The sequence below is a fragment of the Astatotilapia calliptera genome, chromosome 4 (assembly GCF_964374335.1).
Source record: "Astatotilapia calliptera chromosome 4, fAstCal68.1, whole genome shotgun sequence".
Taxonomy (NCBI): Eukaryota; Metazoa; Chordata; class Actinopteri; order Cichliformes; family Cichlidae; genus Astatotilapia; species Astatotilapia calliptera.
Window position 1 is genome coordinate 28,744,586 of NC_137425.1, and position 21,483 is coordinate 28,766,068.

The following is a 21,483-nucleotide window of genomic DNA, read 5'->3' on the forward strand; positions in this document are numbered from 1 at the left end:
ATAACCAGCTGATGGTAAAGTGCTAACTGAATGAAAGATAACTCTGTATTCCAATTAATTTAATTATAACAAAACGATATAATAGACTATAGTCTGTCAAATGCAGAATTTACAAAAATACTTTTTACAAGGATGCATAAGTTGAGAACAGGAAATCAAAGTTAATGTTTTGTTTAGTTTTGCTTTAGGATATATACGCGCTTATAACAGTCGGAGTGTATGTGAGGGGTGGAGGCAGTGTTAAATGATCCCAGACTGGAGAAAATGTCCTTTTCCTCTGCGGTTCCGGTGATGATGACCCTAAAACGTAAAGTCACAAACAGCACCAAAGATAGTCTCCTCCTCTTCTACTCTCAGCACGAATTTGCTCTTAAACACAGTTTCATACCTCATCACTGTACAACCAATGACTTTATAAAAATCGTTGTGTACGAAACGACAGCTGTCACGTGATTTTTTCTTATAGCAATACACATGCTGATACGGGGCTTCACTAGTTGTGCTTTGATACACCCACTGAGAGTCCTTTATCGTTTGACCCATCACAAATGAAAGTCAAAGTGCTACAGCTGCCTGACCACTCTTTATCAACTGTCTCTCAGTCAAATGTGCTGAAAAGAAGCATCATATGGCATATTTTTTTTACTTAAGTAATGATACATATGCTGCATATTTATATTGTGCACATATGTGAAACCCAAGGGTTAAGGTGGGCTGGAAAGATCTGGAACAGCATTCAGTACTAATTTCAAACAACAATTACATAAACTGTTCCTACACAGTAAACATTTAAATCAGATATTGAATCTATAAATCACGTTTTCTTGCTTGTTTTTCTGAAGCTTCTTGGAAAACAAGCTGGCACATACAAATGTTGTGTTATTTACAACCAGGCATTTTAGTGCAACATAAACTGGTTCGTTTGCAAAACTTTGATAAAGCTTGGAGTGAGCCATAATGATGGACTGCCTAAATCTAGAGGTTAGTATACATTTTTTCATCTTAATGATAATGGTTAGATTGACTCACTAATTTCCACCTTTTATAGCAGCTTTATAGAAGGGATTGGAAAATCAGCTATTTAACCCACATAATATATTTGATCCTTGTTAGTATGGGGTCAGAACGATGCCACCTTGAAATGAAACCAAAAAAAATATTGAAACTGAAAAAAAATATTGTAACTGAAATAAATGTACTGAAAAATCTTGTATTGAAACTGAAAAAAATTGATAGTGAAAAGCAATTAATTGAAACTGTAATTTTTTTGTTTTCGCTTACAACTTTTTTTCCAGTTTCAATCTATCTTTTTTTCAGCTTCCATCCATTTTTTCAATTTCAATCCATTTTTCAGTTTAATTAACTTGTAACATCCATTACAAAGTTGTTCAGTTAAGGTAGTTAGCTAATTGTCTGCTGGATGCAAATTATATGCAAATTACCGTAAAGACTCAGCAGAAACCCGCCTTTAGTCCCCTCCCCCACTGGCCAAAACAGCGACACATGATTAAAACAGTCATTGATTAAACTGAAAAACAGATAGAAAAAAGCAAAAAAAAAACAATTGTGAAAGTAAAAAGGGAAAATAACTGCAAATGTAAAACAACAGAAGTAAAACACAAATTTGTGTTCATTAAATGTCAGCCTTTCCTTTTTCAGTTTAATTTTTCTTCAATCTCAATATTTTTCTATACCAATGTTTTCTTTTTCAGTTTCCTTGCTCTTAATTAATTGGTTACCGTTGCAGTTCCCACCTCCCACCAGTAGTTGGAGATCCAACCCAGTCCGGCTTGGCTGCTGAACTGTCCGCCAGACATTTATGTCTTCATGCTACAATCCCACCCCCACCCCCTCAAAGACACCAATTCTTAAGTGAGACAAACATAAGATGCCTTTGCCCGTGCAAGTGTTTAACTTTCAGGTGAGTTTAAAATGCTGTTTAAAATGTTTTTTGTTTTTTTTTTGTAGCAAAGACTGCTGGAAACTCTGCCACCTTAGCTAGCGTTTAGCAGGCTAGCTTTGAATTTGTAGTTACGGTTGTCGTGGTTAAAAATCACAATTACAGACCACTTACGCAGTAGTTGTTTATTGTGTTTAATAGGCATGTACTAGGCACCATAAGTGTGTAAAACACAATCCACTTATCTCTTTTACATGTTAAAAGACTTACAGCGAAGGAACAGCTAATGTGTAAGACATCTAGAGGTAATTTCTGATTAGTGCAATGCCATATGCCGAAATGAGGAGTGGCCCTTAAAATGTCACGAAGCATCTTAAAATGCACATTCCCTGAAGCCCTTCTACGTAAAACTGATATGAAGCTTTATGAAGTGGAGCAGAACTCAAGGATTACAGTTGACTGAAGGCCTCGGTTAGCTAACAACATTTACAGCGCTGGTGTTAACGCACCTAAATGATAAAACGACGCGTGACTCTCGCGGTTGGCTTTTAAAGTGAGCCACAGACATGGCAAGTTTCAGTCTTTGTATAACACAGCACTTGGAGTACACTAAAGAACCAGTTGTGTTTATGGTCGTAGCCTTAAGCTAACGGAAGTATACCTAATATCCTGTTGTTGGCAGCTTGTCATGCTCGTTCGCTCCGGATAGCAGTTACTAGCACCATAAGTAGACAACACAATTATTACATATGTAAGAAGTATCCGTTGTCAAGAATAGCTTAATTTCAACGTCAATAAACTCCAGTATATACCATCTTTCAGTGTATCACTTTGCTAGCGCCAAGCTAATGTTAAATGCCTGTTGTTTACATCAGGAACCCGTCCATCCTAAGCATGATATTTGTGTCTCGTTCTCTGCCAGGCCCATGTAAGCTTGTTTATGGCAATGGAAAAAACCACAAAACCACAACACAAATCATTTGCTATTCATAACTCATAATGTTGAACTGGGTATTTCAAAATCTTCAGTTAATAAGTCAGGATTTCTAGAAAATGGCACAATTGTAAGAAAATAGCTTAAAATTTCAATTTGAGTATCTCAAATTTTTCAGTCACTAAGTTGAGGTTTAGAGTTAGCTCTGTCAATCAGGAAGCTATATGAAGGTACATTATTTCTTTGCTTACGGAAAGAGAATGCATCAGCTGTCCAACAGCTGGACATGAATACATTGTTTCAATAGCTTTTATGCAGTTATCTTTGTGAGCTGAAGCTCAATAATAAAAACCTTTTATTGAGCCATAGCCAAACCACTGATGTGCAATGATGTGCTGTAATGTTGTAATGCTCAAAGCTTGTAAAATCAAGTTAAGCTCAGCAAGGGTTTGAGCTGTCACTTGAGAAAGCGTCATGCCAAAAACAAAAGAAAACAGTTTACATTTGAGAAAAATAGTTGTTGGTGCTCTCGAAGCAGGAGATGGATATACAACATCATCAGTGTTTTCGAGTGTTAAAAAGTGAGAAATACCATCAAGTAATTCAAAGTTGGCTACAAAGTTCAGAACAAGAATAGTGAGGTAGGAAGCCAAAGATTTAAAAGACTCTGGAAAGAAAATGATTGTCTAACAATACCAGTGAATGATTTAGCCAAGTCCGGAATTGTAGTCTCAAAGAAGACAATCAGTAGAACACTCCAAAGAAATTAACTTTAAGGTTGCAGACCAAGAAAAATGTCACTTCTACAGACGAAACATCTTCAAGCCAGATTGAATTTTGCTCAACAAAAACTATGCATACTGGAAGCTAGGGGTTGTTGGGATACTAGGATTTTATACTTGATGTTGATACGCAGGAAATTACTTGATCCTCAGTACCATTTTGGTTGCCACAGGGGAGATTTTGACCCCACCCTGCAACAACAAAATTAATCGCAAACAAGTCAAAATCTTGACTTGTTAAATCTCAACTAATTTTCTCTGACTGGCCTGCACAAATTTTTGACTTTAATATCACTGAAAATCTGCTGGAGGCACTTAAGAGAATTGCCATTGAACAATGGTCTGGGATTGCTTGGGAGGTGTGTTGAAAACAAATCACTGCAGGCTGTTATCCAGCAAAAAGGATTCACATTTAGCTGTTAAGATCAGAGAGTTGTAAAGTTTGGCCCTACTGTTTTCATATTTCATCATATTTCTGTGTGCAAAGTCAAATACTCTAAGCAGCCAAAGTAAAACTAAGATGTTTGGAAATGTTGACAACAGCACTTCAGGTTATTTAAAAAAAAGAAGAAGAAAGAAACTCATAGGGAGACTAATAATTGTCCTGTTCTGTAATATAATTTGACAAGCATAAAATTGTAGTTTTGCAAAAACGGTGTGTTTCCCAAAGAGTTACTAGCCAAAATTTGGCTTATTTTGGAATGCTGCTTGGACAACAGATGTGTCTGGCATAAAAACTACCTACAGGAGATGAACATTGTGTGAAAGTCATGTCCTCAAGAAATGGGAATAAATCCAGTAAAGACCTGATACAGGATTTGAGAGATACAGAGATGCTGCATTTCAGTGTGTGGTATTTGATTCGACCAAAGTTGTTATAATTATGAATGCAGAAGGTCAGATTTTCAACCATGCAAGACCTTTTTAGAAAACATAAGATTGGCGAAAAATGTAGCTGTAACTGAAAAATGTACACTTACAAACTGGACTGGTCATACAACATGCAACACCTGTATAAAAAAGGCCAAAGCAGACTGTATTTCCACAGGAGGCTTTCCTCGGTTGTTGCCGGTGTACTCTTCTATATTGTGGTGTGCTGGGGGAGCAGCACAGCAAAGACGGACTCATCCAGGCTGGACAAACTAATAAGGAAGGCTGGCTCTGTGGTCGGCATGAAGCTGGACACTCTGGTGACAGTGGCAGAGAAGAGGACACTAAAAACACTGCTAGACATTATGGACAGTGTTGGGCATCTTCTGCATGGTCATAAATAACCAAAGGAGTCTGCTCAGCGTCAGCTAGCTTCTCCCCATGTCTAGGACTTAAAAACTCCTTTTTCCCACACGCCATCAAACTGTTTAACTCCTCGTTGGGGGCAGGAAAACAGGAGGACAAAGGAGGGCGGGGACAAATAAGCAGTAGTGTTTGCACAAATAAACACTAAATAACAACTAATCACTGTTCAATAGACTGACAATAGTCGAAATACTGTGCAATAGGCGTTTTGGCTGCTACATTGCTTATGTTTATATATATTTTATTCATTCTTATGTTTATATTCTTTTTTCCCTTTAATTTTTATTCTAATTTTTTTTACTATTCAAATTTCTTTCAGTTTAATAATCCGAGTGATTAATAAAGTTCTATTTATCTATCTTACTGCCAATGCAGTAAAATCATACCTTAGTCCAGTGATCTACCTTGGCACTTGTGCAGGTGAAGCCAAAGGGAAGATGTGCTTCATCATATTTTCTAATCTTTGGCTTAGAATGAAGTTGGTTTGGAAACATATTTGCGTTTATGTGGGCGCCCCGTGCTAGCAGTGTCCAAGCGGTTTTTGGTTTCTTTCCCCCTTTCATACTGCGCGCCCCCCCCTGCAATGGCGGGCCCCGCACTTTGGGAAGCTCCGCCTTAGTCATTCCACTGTGTTTTCCTGTCATGTAGGGGTTGTCCTCTCCAAAGCTCAACATTATTAAAGTGTGGTATCATCTTGACAGAGAATGGAACAAAAGACTGCTGCCATCCAAGAAAAGCTTATGTTTGTATATGTTTCAATAAATCACTGCGCCTGTTTTGCATTTTCAACATAAAGGCATAAAAGCATTAAGGAATAGGGCGGGGGCTGTGCCCACTTATTCTACTGAACATATTGCGTATCCATTATAGGACATTGTTTCCTGTACAGTTACTCCGACATAGTAAACTACCAGTACGAGTTTAAGCACCAGTGAACTACTGATGAAAAGCCCTTTGAAGAGAGGGCTTCCTGATGTAAATTACGCATTATCTAGTCCCAAGATCAGGTCTGTTGTTGAATCTAACAAAACTATGTATGTGATCTATTTCTAAGGGGTCTGTGGAGCCCATGCAGATTGATGCAGATCCCCAGGAGGACCAGCAGAATGCTCCAGACACCAACTATATTGTGGAGAACCCCACACTGGTATTGTCTCACAAACTGTTACATATATCCAAATATCTCTTATTTTATTTGTAATGTTTAATGTGACGCAGATTCCTGCTGCTAATTGATTCTTGTTTCTGTTAACTGTTCTGGGTGTGAATGAACGAAAGTTAGCTAAAATCCTTGTACATGCGGAGCTATATCATCCACTGATGAAAGTGTTACCTGACTGTTTAATCGAAGCAGTTCTGACATGTTTTTGAACAGATGTTTCACTCCTTGTCTGTGCAGGATCTGGAGCAGTATGCGACCAGTTATAGTGGATTAATGCGCATTGAGAGACTGCAGTTCATTGCTGAGCACTGCCCTCAGCTCCGAGTGGAGGCCCTGAAGATGGCGCTCACCTTTGTTCAGAGGACCTTCAATGTTGACACTTACGAAGAGATTCACCGCAAACTCACAGAGGCCACACGGTATTCTTTCTAGTCCTCTCCCAGCAATTGGGTGCTTCCTTTTGGACAGAGCTGCTTTTTTTTTTTTAACAAGACATTCCCAATTCCTTAAATCCTTAAATCCTGCGTTGTAGCAAAGAACAGCATGATTCAAACAGTACAAACAAAAACTTAGGTGTTGTATATCACATGTGCTTCATTATGGATAAGCAAAACCGCATTGCTGCATTTAAAATTAGGCTTGGAAAGTCTTAACTCCCAGCCTCCAAATTGTTCAATTTCTAGATTTGTAAATATTTGTGTGATTTTTTTTTTTTTTCTTTCTTTTTCTTTCTTTCTCCTGGGCTCCACCTATAGGGAAGTGCAGGGTGTGCCAGACACAGTTCCTGAAGGAGGGGTTGTTCCCCCTCCCCTGGACTCAGCTTGGGCTGAATCGACCAGAAAAAAGGCTCTGCTTAAACTGGAGAAACTAGATACGGATCTTAAGAACTACAAGGGCAACTCCATCAAAGAGAGCATCAGGTGTGGTTGCAAAAGCATTACTGTTAATCTAAAGTTTAAGCTTAAGACCAACTGAACATTGAATAAGATCAGTAATCCAGCTAAGAAGCAGAAGGAGAGGTGCTGTCTCAGTCTTTTTTGCTGGAACAATAATAAATATATACAAAACTAGTGAGGGTCAAAGTTTTTTGATGAGCAGATTGGTCATTTTCAGATAACATTGTTTTTGTGGATGTCTGCCGTCTCCTCACCTTCCATCCCTTCTCCCCAGGAGAGGCCATGATGACCTGGGGGACCATTATCTGGACTGTGGTGACCTCAGTAATGCTCTGAAGTGCTACTCTCGAGCCAGAGACTACTGCACCAGTGCTAAGCATGTCATTAACATGTGTCTGAATGTCATCAAGGTACAGCAGGAAGGAAGCACAGTGCTCTGCTGCTGCAGTCACTGTTTCCATTGACACAATTGTCCAGGGATTATTAGCCTTATCACAATTCTTATTACAATTGAGAGATGAAGTTTATATTGAACTTAGAAACCTGGTTCTGGCAAAACTCTGCACATCAGAAAAGTATATGAGTATTTGCCCAAGATGTTTCACTTTACTGAAATCTGTGTGCACGTCAGCACTTCCAGACTTTCTCCCAGCTATAGTACCCAGTACACAGACCTATACGTACTGGGAACTATATAACTTAGACTGAATTGTGCCAAGACACTTTCAGTGTCACTGTAGTTTTCTACAGATAGCACTTCAGCCAATTAACAGAATTCGAAAACCTGGAAAAGTTGTTACACACAACAGAATCTTTTGGGTTATTTTTGCTTGTTTGTTTGTTTTTTACAGACATTGAGTTGTCTGATTAAGCACGTGAGTAAACAAAGTCTTTGTGACTTAAATTGTGCGTTCACAGGTTAGTGTTTACCTCCAGAACTGGTCGCACGTGCTGAGCTACGTCAATAAGGCAGAGTCCACACCAGAAATTGCAGAGGTGAGCACAGTTTACATACTTCAGCATCTCTTTTATTTTATATATTGTGTCCAGCCTTTTATGAAGAGTAATAAAATATTTATAGTAAATTTCTTCTTTTTGCTCTCCTCCCCCCCTAAAAGCAAAGAGGAGAGCGAGATAGTCAAAATCAAGCTGTCCTCACCAAATTAAAGTGTGCTGCAGGTGAGTGTGTGTGTGTGTGTGTGTGTGTGTGTGAGTGATTTTTGAAGAGGTTGCTTTCTGTTAACCAAGATTGGTCTTGTATTTATAAAGTTTGGAAAAATGTGACCTGATTTCCAGTATATTGTTCATCTTGCTTGTTGGTACATCAGGATTGGCCGAGTTGGCCTCTCGAAAATACAAGCCAGCTGCCAAGTGCTTCCTGCAGGCTTCCTTTGACCACTGTGACTGTCCAGAGGTGAGCTCGTACATGAAAACTGAAGATGTAACATGCAACATTGCACTGGGTGTTGCACTAAAGCATTAGCATCTCAGATTTTAAAAAAAGGAATATCACCCACATGTCTTCTATCCTCTTTCATTTGTAACCATGTATTAGTAACTTACATGGTTACATGTACACCTCAACCAGTGTGTTTGGATCCTAAAAATGTAGGACATAATATGAGCATCTATGCATGAGTCTAATTGCTGGGAGAAATATCATTATGTGTATTCCCTGCAGCTACTGTCGCCCAGTAATGTAGCTGTGTATGGGGGCTTGTGTGCTTTGGCCACGTTTGACAGACAGGAGCTTCAGCGCAACGTCATCTCCAGCAGGTAGGCTGGTGTACAAATATTTCTTGGATAGAAATCAGTTCTAGTGATGGACAGCAATCCATGCTAATACTTTGTATCTGTTTTTTTTCTTCCTAGCTCCTTTAAGTTATTTTTAGAGTTGGAACCTCAAATTCGTGACATTATCTTCAAGTTCTACGAGTCTAAATATGCATCCTGTCTCAAGCTACTGGATGAAATGAAGGTTAGCGCATGAAAGGTTTTTAAACTAACAAAAAACTGGCCATTGTTTGGGTCCTGGGCCACATCTGGTCCTTTAGTTGTCCCTTACTGGCCCTTAAGAGGTCAGTGGGTTAGAATTCAAATGTATAAAGGTATACATCATGCAAGTTCTGGTAGCACAAATTACTGTGCTTAAGGATTGAATTTTGAGTCTCCATTGCAAAACTAAACATTCAGAGAAATACAAGAACTTCACTCACTAGAAATGGAAAGCTGAACCTTTGCTAGCAGGTAGTGTTGTTATGTCTGACACTGAAGCCCTGAGGCCCGTGTAGAGCCGAGGAAGCCTGTGTCATGACCCGTATCTTTCCTCAGAATATCACTTGACCAAAGATAAACGAGGCCCTGTTTGAGCTGATGAAAAGACACGGGAAGTACATTTTTGTATGAACTGGATCTGAGGTGATTCTGAGGATCATAATGAGCTTGGAAGGAGATTGTAAGCACATTATGGAGCCACCAAAAAGGCAAAAAATATCAGCAGTTTGGGAGCATTTTGATATGCTATCGCTCAATAATAACAGATCTTCTCACAGATGGTTAGAGGTGTATGTGTGTATATTATACAGCACTTCATATAGCTATTCTACAACTGACACATCATTACGTTTGCATATCCACTGGTATGTGGTCCACATCTATTATCACAGCAGGGCTGCTGTACATCGAATGACCAGCAGATGTCAGTACTTCCAAATAAGCAGTTGAATGGTGTGATCTGCCTGTAGGCAAATAACTGTCCAGAAAGGTTCAACAGACTGAAAGGGCTTCATCACACTATCACTACAAACACACAACACTAACTCATTCTCTGAATTTATCAAAGTGTGTTTGGAAGAATATGATAGACTGAGATAGACTGAGGACAGTGCAGGAAATCTGGAGCTGTGGTTGAAAAACAAAGCAGACCCTAGTTCTGGACGAGAGCTATGATATTTATGCAACTCAGTTACTCAGTTTTGTTAATTAACTTTAAAATGAACTTGGAGCTGAAAATAATTTGAGTTTTGCACTGTATAAAACAACAGGATGTGTTGTGTATATCAGTGCTAAAAATTAACCATGTTGTTGATGAGGAACTGTAGCTCATGAGGTGAAGCAGGTCATCTAAACGTGCTACTAATCCTGTAATCACTGGTTGCTTCTGTCTGCATACCACAGGGGTGTCAAACTCAAATACACAGTGGGCCAAAATTCAAAATGGAACAAAGTCGCGGGCTAACGTTAATGTTTATTGAAAAAAAAAATCTTCCTCCAGATATAAGAATGAATCTTTTCTTATGGACTCAAACACGTTTTGCTGAAAAACTGAATATGGAACAAGCAAAGCTTAATACTAAACAATATATATATTAGCTGTATAATACCAGTAGGCCAGCTCTAATAGTAATTTGGTATGGCTTCGCGGGCCAAATGTAATAAGGCTGCGGGCCAAATTTGGCCCGCGGGCCAGAGTTTGACACCTAGGGCATACCAGATATCTTTGAACAGGATAGGGCTGTGCGATATGACCAAAATCTTATATTCCGATATAAAACATCTATCGTCCCGATAACGATATAAATCACAAAAAATTTAATATTTTCTGTAAATTCTGTGAATCTCGGGTAGGTGAAGTGTTTCCAGCTGGGCGTCGTGTACCTGGTGTTTTAACCGATGCATGAAACTACACATTTTTAGACATAAGTTGTAACGGCCGCCGTTTTCTTTGTGAGTATTTATTACACGGCGTGCTGCGGGGAAAGCCTGTTCTAACGTTTGAGTCTAAGGTTTATTCTTTAGCACCTGACGACTCTTTCTTTTTTCTTTTTTTTTTGCTTCTCATCCGTCAATACTCTGCATACTTTCTCACATGATTCAGTTTATTTTGAAAATTCTCAACAGGATCTTGAGCTTTATTGTGAAAGGTTTATGTGGAAAATAAACAAGCAGACACGCGATGCTGTTACCGTCGTTGTTGCTAACGACAACCCATTAAAAACAGGCGCTTGTCCGTCCGTAGTGTGGTTATATTAAATATAAGAGAAAGAGAGAACTTTAAGAAATTAATATAGCCACTACAGTGACCATCAAAACGATGAAAAAAATATTGCCGTAAACAGTTTATTTTGCGACACCACGAAACAAACGATAGCGTAAAATGAAACGATAGACGTTTTTATATCGTCATCCGATATATGTCGTTATATCGAACAGCCCTAGAACAGGATATTAACCCCCAGGTCGCTCTCCGATGCATCTATTGCACGGTGAATGTTAGAAAGCACTTGAGTGGGTGAATGAGGCATGTGTCATAAAGCGCTTTGAGTACTCAGGTAGGGTAGAAAACTGCTAAGAACCAGTCCATTTCAAATAGTTAACTTTATCAGGGTAAGAGCACTGAGTCACAGACATGTAACACATGGTGATGTAGGCCACTACACAGCTATCAGCTGGCTTTGCCTGTTCAAAGTACTAAAGGGTAGGAACCTAAGAACCAAAATTGAGTCTTCTAAAGAGAGAGGTGAGTATATTTCAGAGCTCTGATGCAGAATGGAAGGCTCAGACATTGTACCTGACTTTAATACATTTGTTCAAGACCAAAAAGAAAAGAGAAACATAAATTAATAGTGACCAGAACTGAGTTCAGCTTGTTGATGTGGCCTCCTCACTTTCTAATGTGGCCAGTAGAGAAAATGAACTGCCCACCCCTGAAGTAACACTACACATGCGTCAAAGGAGAGTGTGTGCTCCCGCTGTTGCATAATATGAGCGCGCGCACACACACAGAAAGTGCAGTATATGATTGTGCTGTTTCTTGCAGGATAACCTCCTGTTGGACATGTACCTGGCACCACATGTCAAGACACTGTACAGCCAGATCAGAAACAGAGCCCTGATTCAGGTGAGACATACTGCATACACACTGACCGTGCACAGGATAATCAAGTTGCTGCTGATTCTTTGGGGGGGGGACAAAACAGGGTGTATAAATAGTAGCCGTGGCAGGATGAAGCCCCTCCATAAGATAGATCTGCCCCCTGCATTGGTGTAGTGCTGCCACCTTTATCCGATAGTAACACATTACATCCTACCATCACTGGCTTCAAAAAAACAAAGCAAAGACAAGGGAATGTGTATATTTGAGACAACAAATAGTCACATAAAATATTAGGTATTTGAAAGTTTTACTAGTTTCACTTGTCTGTCATAATGACTGTCACTGTTAATGGATTTACGCAGTTTCTGAATATCTAAGTACTGGATGAATCTTAGGGAGAATCTGTTTCATCTGCAGTTATTGTGACTTGATGGTGGCAGTGTTGTCTCACAGTTTGATTGCCTAAATCCAGTCAGCAGTACTGTGCTGTGCGTGTTTGGCTTGTGGTAACACGATGGCACTGCAGCTGCTGACAGGTCTAGTGAAGTGTTGTGATCTGTAAATGAAGATGATAGTGTTGGTTACAAGGAAGCATCTCATATACATGTAATACTGTTTAACATGCACAGGCATTTCTGAGAAAGATGATTGACCAAACTAATGTAATCACTATAAATCTTTGTACTTTGTACTAACTTTTTCAAGTGTCATGTTTTTGAGCACTGATATTTTTCTTGTGTGTGGGTTTTCTGTTTTCTCCTCCTCCCAGTATTTCAGCCCCTACGTGTCAGCAGACATGACCAAGATGGCTCAGGCGTTCAACACAACAGTAACAGCTCTGGAGGACGAGCTCACCCAGCTCATACTGGAGGGTCTCATTAATGCACGTATCGACTCCCACAGCAAGGTGAAAACGCTGCACACATCAAACCGTTGCCACAGGTACTTTGTTGTTTGAACCCTGACAAACTGGGACTCTGACCTGCTCGTAGATTCTGTATGCGAGGGATGTCGACCAAAGGAGCACCACATTTGAGAAGTCTCTTCATATGGGCAAAGAGTTCCAGAGACGAGCCAAAGCCATGATTCTCCGTGCTGCTGTGCTGCGCAACCAGATTCACGTCAAGGTAGAGACATTTTCTTCTCTTCACATTGTAGTGAATAACTTTTTTTTTTCTTTTTCAGTTGTTCATAATGTTCTTTGTGTTGCGATAGAGGTTATTATCAAGTCTGACTACAGTAAATTTCGTGTGATTTGGTGATGAGCTTCTTTTTAATGGCATATCTAAAATGTATTTGATTGTAAATTAATGAACGGTACAGATTACAGTATTAATATTAACAGAGGGGGGTTTCTAAAATTGGATTGGGTGACTCAGGAGGAGAAACCAGTTATCTACTGGCATGATACATAGTGCGGGTAGAGTGCTACTGACTTTAACTAAGGATAGAGGTGGTTGGTGAATGAATACTTAATTCCACTGACACGCCTTCCACAATGGAATCACTGAGGTAGTTAAACAACTCCTTAATGGCAGGGAACCTGGGGCGGATGGGACTTGCTCTGAGTTCGTCAAGGCCCTTGGAGTATCCTTGTAGTGGGTGCTTCAGGAGTACGGGGTATCTGGCTCATTGCCACCAGCCATTCGGTTCCTCGACCACATTTGCAAGAACTTGGTCAACATTGCTGGCAGTAACTAAGACTAGCTCCTGATGGTTGTTGGACTCGGGGTTTTAATATTCTGATAAGATTTTTAAAGTCTTCTTTCTTTTTTGAACCTCACCTGTTATTCAATGTTACAGAGTTTATAGCTATGCTGTTGAACAAGAGTAGTGCCTTACTTGTTTCCTCCTGTTCTCAGTCTCCACCCAGAGAAGGCAGCCAGGGTGAACTCACACCAGCCAACAGTCAGACCAGGATGAGCACCAACATGTGAGGAAGAAGTGAACAGCTGTAGCGCAAAGGGGAAGGTTCACTGTTCTGCAACACACACCACCCCACCCACCGTCTGTGAGCTGAACGCAGAAACGAGATGAAACATAAAGACAGATAAAAACCACTTCTCTTCTTCTGTCAGGTGACAGGGAGCAAACTTTTTGTTTGTCTGACATGGAGATTCAGATGAAAATGTGTTTTGAATGAAAGCTCAGCACTTAGGCTGTAAGTTACTGGTAGGAGATGCACTTTGCCCTGCTTACACTTTGAGACCTCATTAATAGAAAGTTTTAAAATAAAAAAAAACACCTATCCAAACCCATCTAATCTCTGTTTATTTGTGCCCCTTTCTGTTTTTATCAAAGAATTATCCAACCAACAGCTATTTGTTTTCCACCAGTACTGTGCTGGTGAGGACACAGTTGTCCCTTGTCTTTTGGGCTTTTTTTGGGGTGGGTGGGTAAACCTGGTACGTGGGAATATATTTATGTTGGTTTTTACTGCTATTTCAATGACAGTATATGAGCTCTGAAATTCAGCTTGAATTAGCTTGAGACAGTCTGCTGAAACGAAGTGAAAAAATAAAACAAAAATACAACTTTGGTTCCTGTTTTTTCTAGTTTGCACACCAGTTTTATCTGAATTTTTTTCAGAATTTAGTCTCTTAAGAACTAATTGCCATATGTCCTTGGGCTTCATTGACAGATGGAGCTGGCGATCGTCTACATAGCAATGAAAATATATGCTATGTTTTCTAATAGTACTGCCTAAGTGAAACCAAATTGGTCCTAGCATAGAACCCTGTGAAGCTCCACAATTAGTTTTGTGTGTGAAGAGGACTCTGTTTACATGAACAAATTATATTCTGTTAGGTATGGTTCAAATGACTGCAGTTCTGTACCTTTAACTCCCATGGCATGCTCTGATCTCTGTAATAAAATAATACTGTCAACAGTATTCAGTGTTGTACTGAGGTCTACAAGAACGAGCACTGTCAGAGGCCACATGAAGATCTTTTGTAACTTTCACTAATGACGTTTCTGTTCTGTGATGAGTTCTGAAACCTGACTGAAACTCTTTGAATAAACCATTCCTCTGCAGATGATCAGTTAGCTGTTTTACCACTTCTCTTTCAAGAATTAGAGATAGAAGGAAGGTTGGAGATTGGCCTACAGTTAGCTAAGACTAAGGTTATAGCCATGGTCTTTTAAGCAATGGTCTAAATAATGCCACCTTAAATACCTGTAGCATGCAGCCCATTAATAAGAAATGGACTCTGCAGTGAAGCCACACCAACCCTGACTTCACAATCCAAGTTAATGTAAACATTAGTGAAAGTTGTAACACAGGTCTGCAAAAAACATTTTTCTGCTGCATGGGATAGTTTTTGTAAATTCTGGGGTTTTTTTTTTTAGAGTGCTGAATTCAAAAAAGATATCCATTTCCCTCCATCACGTACACTTTTTTTTTTTTTTTGCAAAACATGAGTTTACATTAAAAAAAGCACAACAGCAATGAAGCAAGTCAATATTTGATTACAATTAACTATGCATAATTTTTCTGACATTCCTTACCTTTCACTATGAGCAAAATAAACCTGTTGGCACATGATCATCTGAGCTCCTCACAGCACCAAACCCACTGTGTGCAAATGTACTGTTTATAGGTTGGGGAAACCTGCAGTCAGCTGAGACTGTAGAAGTCACTTGGATGAGTGACGAAAACGCTGCGTCCAGATGAACCAACCTTTTGGGATTTACTTACCTGCATGATTGAGCATGCATCCACACATAGAGCACAGGGCACACATCAGGAATACCTGTTCAGTCAATCAAATGAATTAATCAACTTGATGCTTCGTTCAGTGCGTGGCTCTGTAGCCCGCAGATGTGTTAAATGATGTAAATGCAAGCGTTTCACCCACATTTGCGACAACACTCCTAATACAGCAGCAACAGTGATGATGACTCTGGCACAATTAAACGCACTCGGAGTCTGTTTACACACTGCGAAGAGCAAAGAGGCAGCCAATAAAAATGTACATGGGCCATTAAACTCCTAGCCACAGACCTGAGGGTTGTTAGGTTGGACACCGGATTATTAATATTAATTAAAGTCTGCTCCATCATAACATTTGTTTTCAGTAGCACTAAAACTATGCCCCTCTTAACACCAGAAAGCCTTCGAGGGAGACAGAGGAAAGATCATTTTATTATGCCATAGATTTCATATATATATCTTATTTTATTTAACTTTGACTGTACTTGAGATTATTTATATATTTTTTGCATTTCAGAAATTATTCAAAAAAGAAATTTCAACATGACATGTAGGGTTTAGTTGGGATTTTTTGACTGCATGTTTAACTGAATGTTGTATGCAGTTAAACAGTTTTTTTCCTCTTTTGAATATTTATTATTTCTCATTAATAAGACAAAATAATTTATATTATTTCTTATTCAATGAATCGTTTGATTACTCAGTTACTAAAATAATCGATAGCTGCAGCTCTACATCGAATCAGTAAATTTACATTTCAAAATGTAACACTTTGATTCGCGGGCACTGATTTTTATAATAAAAGCACAGCTGCTTAAGACTGAATTTCTTTTGTGTTTGAACTTTAGTCAATGAGTTCTGTGAATCATTTGTGATTCACTGAACCCGTTTGTAGTTTTTGGGTGCCATAACTGCAACTGACCTCTGGTATGATCTGTCTTTGAGGCTTTGAATCAGGAAGAAGCCTCAAATGCTTCATATGACTTCCTCCACTCATCTCTACATGCATGGGTCACCAGGCAAGTTTTAGCAGGTATGATTGAATCTATAAGACATTTTTATGGTTTTAATTTAGATTTTATTTTATTATTTTTTTATCTATGAATTGAAATGTTTTCATTTTCAATAATTGGGTCCTTTCATTTGAAATCATCAATTTCTTTGATGATTTTCTATTAAACCTGCCCCAATTTGTAAAATAAATAAATAAATAATGTTTCATTGGTTTAAACATGTATAATGATTACCATGAAATTTCAGCTTTGGTTAGCAAATATTTTCTAGATCTATATTTACAAAAGACCACAGTTGACCCACTTTCAGGCCATTTTCTTTCTGCACACATCGTGCCCCACGCATCTATTCTAGTTATAATAATTATGTTCAATAGATTTGCTCCTTAATTTAGTTTAACCTGAATTATCATACTCTTCCAGGGCACTAGGTCTCAGAATGGTAGGCAGAACAGGCCTTAAAGGGGAAAACTAGCACATACAGCAGGTAAAATAAATATAGAAAACATCAGTAACTTTCTAAGTAAATATATATATATAAGTGCTACTGACATGAAATTCTCACCAGACGTCATCCAATCCACACATGCAAAGAAATCCAACCATAGATGTCCATGTGTGTGTAATAATCAGAAATGATACAGGGAAAAAGTATTGAACACACTTACTGAAATATATTTACTACTTTGTACAAATACTTTACTTTGTACTTTGTATAAAAGCCTTTGTTGGTGATGACAGCTTTGAGATGCCTCCTGTATGGATAGTTGCATGCATTACTCACATGTGATTTTGTCCCATTTTTCCACACAAACAATATTCAAATCCTGAAGATTCCCTTCTATAAATTCAAAGCTTTAGTTCTTTCCACAACAGTTCACTTGCATTTAGGTCACGTGATTGGCTGGGCCAGTTTGAACATTGTCTTCATCATCAGAATACTTTTTTAATCCCTGAGAAAATTTTGTTCTCAATGTTGCTCTAATCAATCAATCAATCAATCAATCAATCAATCAATCAGTCTTTATTTATAAAGCACTTTTCATACAAAAAAATGTAGCACAAAGTGCTTTACATAGTTAAAAGCAGCCCACCCCACCCTCCAACTCACTCCCCACACTCTCATTAACATAAATGATGTGAATACACACATATCCCCCCCCCCCACACACACACACACACGCGCGCACACTTAAAGAGTAAAAATTGGGCTGGGTTCGCATGAGCCAAGTGAGGAAACACTATAACAGGGAGCCGTCTGCACCGGGAGCCGGTCACAGACCGCAGCCTCCAGGCTGGGCACACAGCAGGAGGGAGGCAAAGAAGCCCCCCAGCCAGGCTGAGAGGACCCCTAGAGACCCAGCAGCCACGGTCGATCACAGCCCCGGTGCAGAGAGCCCCCTCCGAGGAAACACTGGAGATATGCCACAATAGGCTATATACAGGGTAAAAAGATAAAATAAATAAGAACGGGATACAATATAAATATAAATATAAATAGAGTAAGAAGATTAAAAAATCAATAAGAATAAAATCAATAAATATTAGGTAAAGCCCAAATTAATAATAGAATAACAGGATAGAATAAATAAGCATAAAATAAATAAACGCCAAGTAAAAGCTAAATTAAAAAGGTGGGTCTTGAGCCTGTACGTTCTCTGCGGCCCTGAGCTCCTCCGGCAGGCTGTTCCACAGACGAGGACCATACCACTGAAAAGCTGCCTCTCCGTGAGTATGTGTCCTGACTTTAGGGACAATCAAAAGGCCAGTACCAGAGGACCTCAGGGTCCGCGAGGGTTCATATGGTAAAAGCAGATCTGAGAGATAAGAAGGCCCAAGACCATTAAGACATTTAAAAACCAATAAAAGAACTTTAAAATCGATCCTGAAACACACGGGGAGCCAATGCAGCGATTCTAAAACCGGTGTAATGTGGGCCCGCCCTCTGGTCTTCGTCAGCACACGAGCTGCCGAGTTTTGCAAAAGTTGTAAAGTTGAAATATTCTTCTTAGGAAGACCAGAGAGCAGGGCATTACAGTAATCAATGCGACTGGTAATAAAAGCATGCATCAGCATCTCTGTGTTGGCCCGAGAGAGAATAGGGCGGACTCTGGCTATATTTTTTAGATGATAAAATCCAATTTTGGTTACATGTTTAATATGTGGGATAAAACCAAGCTCAGAGTCAAAAATAACACCCAGGTTTTTCACTTGTAGCGAAGGACATAGTGAAAATGCCTCTAATTTAGACAAGAGTTTCTCTCTCTGAGCCTTGGGACCAATGATTAAAACTTCAGTTTTAAGGTAGTAAGAACAGTAACTAACTAAAACAAATGAAAAATTGGAATACATTACAAAGTTACAAAATATAATGAAATAGCTCTAATAGCTACAAATAGCTCCAGTTATAAATATCCCAGCAGTACACAACATTGAGGTGGCCCTCTGTATGTGCTATCCTCGCCCTGAGTTTTCTAGTTTTCACCAGCTAGACAACGAGATAACGATGCTCCAATAAAAAGACTTATTTTCCTTTTTCGTGTTGATTTAATGTCCTCGACTGTTGCCTTCTCTTTGACGTCGTAAAACTGAAAACATACAAAATATTGTATTACCTAACTAACATTGCAAACAAGCTTGTTACACAATTACTGGTAGCTGAAAAGATCAAAAGTTCATAACTCCCTTAAACGTACAAATCATCATACCATTTTTAAGGAAAACAAAGAGACAATTATTATTTTATCGCCCCAGACTCTGGAACAGTCTTCCTCTTAATCTTAGATCTGCAAAAACACGTGAACTTTTTAAATCGTTACTAAAGACACATTTTGATGGTCTGGCTTTTAACATACATTGACCTAAACCTTAGTTGTTGTTTTAGTTGTTTTATTGATTTATTTTTGTTTTTCTATATTTTACTGCATCATTGTTTTGCATTTTATTTATTTTAGTGGGATTTTACATTGTTAAGCACTTTGTGCAGCATGGACTGTTTGGAAATGTGCTCTGTAAATAAACTTGACCTTGACCTTATTGTCACTCATACTTATGGACAAATCTCGACCAAAGCAACAATATTTTAAGGTCCATATCGGCTTAAAACAGTAATACTTTGGCATTATGTTCAGCCATCTTGGATTTTCTGCATCCTTTATTTGTCTTTTTCCAAAGTAATCAAAACAATATTACAAAGCAGCCACCAGAGGGAACTCTGGCAGTTTATAAAACTGTATAGTCCAGTCTAATTTATAAAAGGCAGAACACTGTACTTTGTTATTTTCTCGGTAGAAGATGTGCAGATAGTAAGGGAGTGGCAGTGGAGTACGCGACTCCCACCTGCTGCCCATGCATGCACCATCATAGCCACCATCAGCCTCGCCACTCATAGCTCATGCCCCCCTCATGTTACACAGTCAGCTCAAATACACACTCATAGTGCTTCATAGTCTACTTTCATAGTGTTTCATTGTTTATATTCATGTGCCTTTTGTAAATAAACTTTGTTCATGTCATGTCACTCAGTGCCTCTGTCTTGAATCTGCTTTTGGGTCCAGATCACGCTTGGCTTCGGCCGTGACACTTCCTGTAGAGTGCAGTGGAGTTTTTAACCCTATAATCTCTATAATCAATTCCTTGGTCTTTGTTATGTTGAGCTGCAGACACCACTTGACAAAGGAGACCATCACAGCCTGAAACTCCATCTCATCAACCATACCGATGCATCTCCTTCCCCTGCCCATGAACGACAGAGAAAATTGGACCAATACCAAAAATGAAATTGGATGGTTGTTACATTTACAAGAATCTAACTTGTAATTTGAACAAAATAACTTTATGTTCTGGTGGTGAACATAATTAAATCATTCATGATGAGCATGAAATTCAACAACTTAAAATATGTTAAATATATTTTTGTTGCGATGACATGATGTAATCTAGCAAGAGTGGTTAGTTGAAGCACTCATGATATCAAAAGATCACGTGAGATTTCAAACCACAGGAATATCACTGGGGTTGTAAGACGCAGAAAAGCATACACACACCATGTGTATGCTATTGCTATTTATTGTGGTTTAACCTGTCAAGGGCAAAAATATAAGGAAAATTCTCTAACAAGGCTTGTAGTCGCAGCTTTCCTGCTTTGTGGAGTGACACTGTTGCCTCACAACATAACATTCCTCAGTTCAAATCCACCATAAGGCCCCATGTTTGCATGGGTTCTCTCCAGTTTCTCTGGCCTCCTCCCATGTTCCAAAGATATGCAGTTAGTGGAATTAATTGGTGATTTTAAATTACCCATAAGTGTGACTGTGAGTGCAAATGGTTGTCTGTCTCTCTGTGTTAGCCCTGCGATACACTGGCGACCTGTCCAGATTGTTGGATCAATTCAATTAAATTCAGTTTGACTTAACTTCAGTAAATAAATTGATCCATCATTAACTAATTAAGTTTGTCCAATTTTACATTAAGTTCAAATAACAGAACTGCATAATGCTAAAATAAAGCAATTTATTTTTAACCAATAAAAATCATTTTCATTAATTTTTTTATTTTCCATTAAATTTTTGAGCGTAGTACCTTATATAACCTTATAATAATATACCAATGTTAAATCTGACACTGCACGTGATTTCATTTTGCGCGCTTTGGATCATGGTTTGAGGGAGGCATCCATCTCAGTCAAGTTGAGCAGCTGCCTCTAGTTTTGTTACCGAAAAAAGGAAATTGAATGGTTGTTAAGTTTACAAAAGTCTAACTTGTCATTTGTAAAGTGTAACAAAATAATTTCATGTTTCTATGGTGAGCATAATTAAATCATGTCTGTGAAGGTTCTCAGTCATCCAGGTCATCGTAGTCAAAGGAGCTTGCAAATTAAAGCGTCTGGACTTCTTTAAGTTACTAGAAG

The 21,483-nt window shown here is 38.8% G+C and overlaps 1 protein-coding gene across 1 annotated transcript; it reads left to right on the plus strand.

Annotated features, from left to right (window-relative positions):
• Window positions 1-1,759: 1,759 nt before the first annotated feature.
• Window positions 1,760-14,739, plus strand: gps1 (G protein pathway suppressor 1). The gene is made up of 14 exons (XM_026165905.2): window positions 1,760-1,921; window positions 5,967-6,059; window positions 6,312-6,493; window positions 6,830-6,994; window positions 7,245-7,380; window positions 7,889-7,966; window positions 8,089-8,149; window positions 8,299-8,384; window positions 8,652-8,746; window positions 8,843-8,948; window positions 11,790-11,870; window positions 12,616-12,753; window positions 12,839-12,973; window positions 13,709-14,739. The coding sequence occupies exons 1-14, from the start codon at window positions 1,889-1,891 to the stop codon at window positions 13,781-13,783; spliced, it is 1,464 nt and encodes a 487-aa protein (XP_026021690.1). The 5' UTR covers window positions 1,760-1,888; the 3' UTR covers window positions 13,784-14,739.
• The last annotated feature ends 6,744 nt before the right edge of the window (window positions 14,740-21,483 follow it).

Coding starts and splice junctions, on each gene's coding strand:
- gps1 (XM_026165905.2), top strand. CDS start 1,889: ATGCCTTTGCCCGTGCAAGTGTTTAACTTTCAG. Junction 6,995..7,244: donor TCCATCAAAGAGAGCATCAG/GTGTGGTTGCAA, acceptor CCTTCTCCCCAG/GAGAGGCCATGATGACCTGG. Junction 7,967..8,088: donor CCACACCAGAAATTGCAGAG/GTGAGCACAGTT, acceptor CCCCCCTAAAAG/CAAAGAGGAGAGCGAGATAG.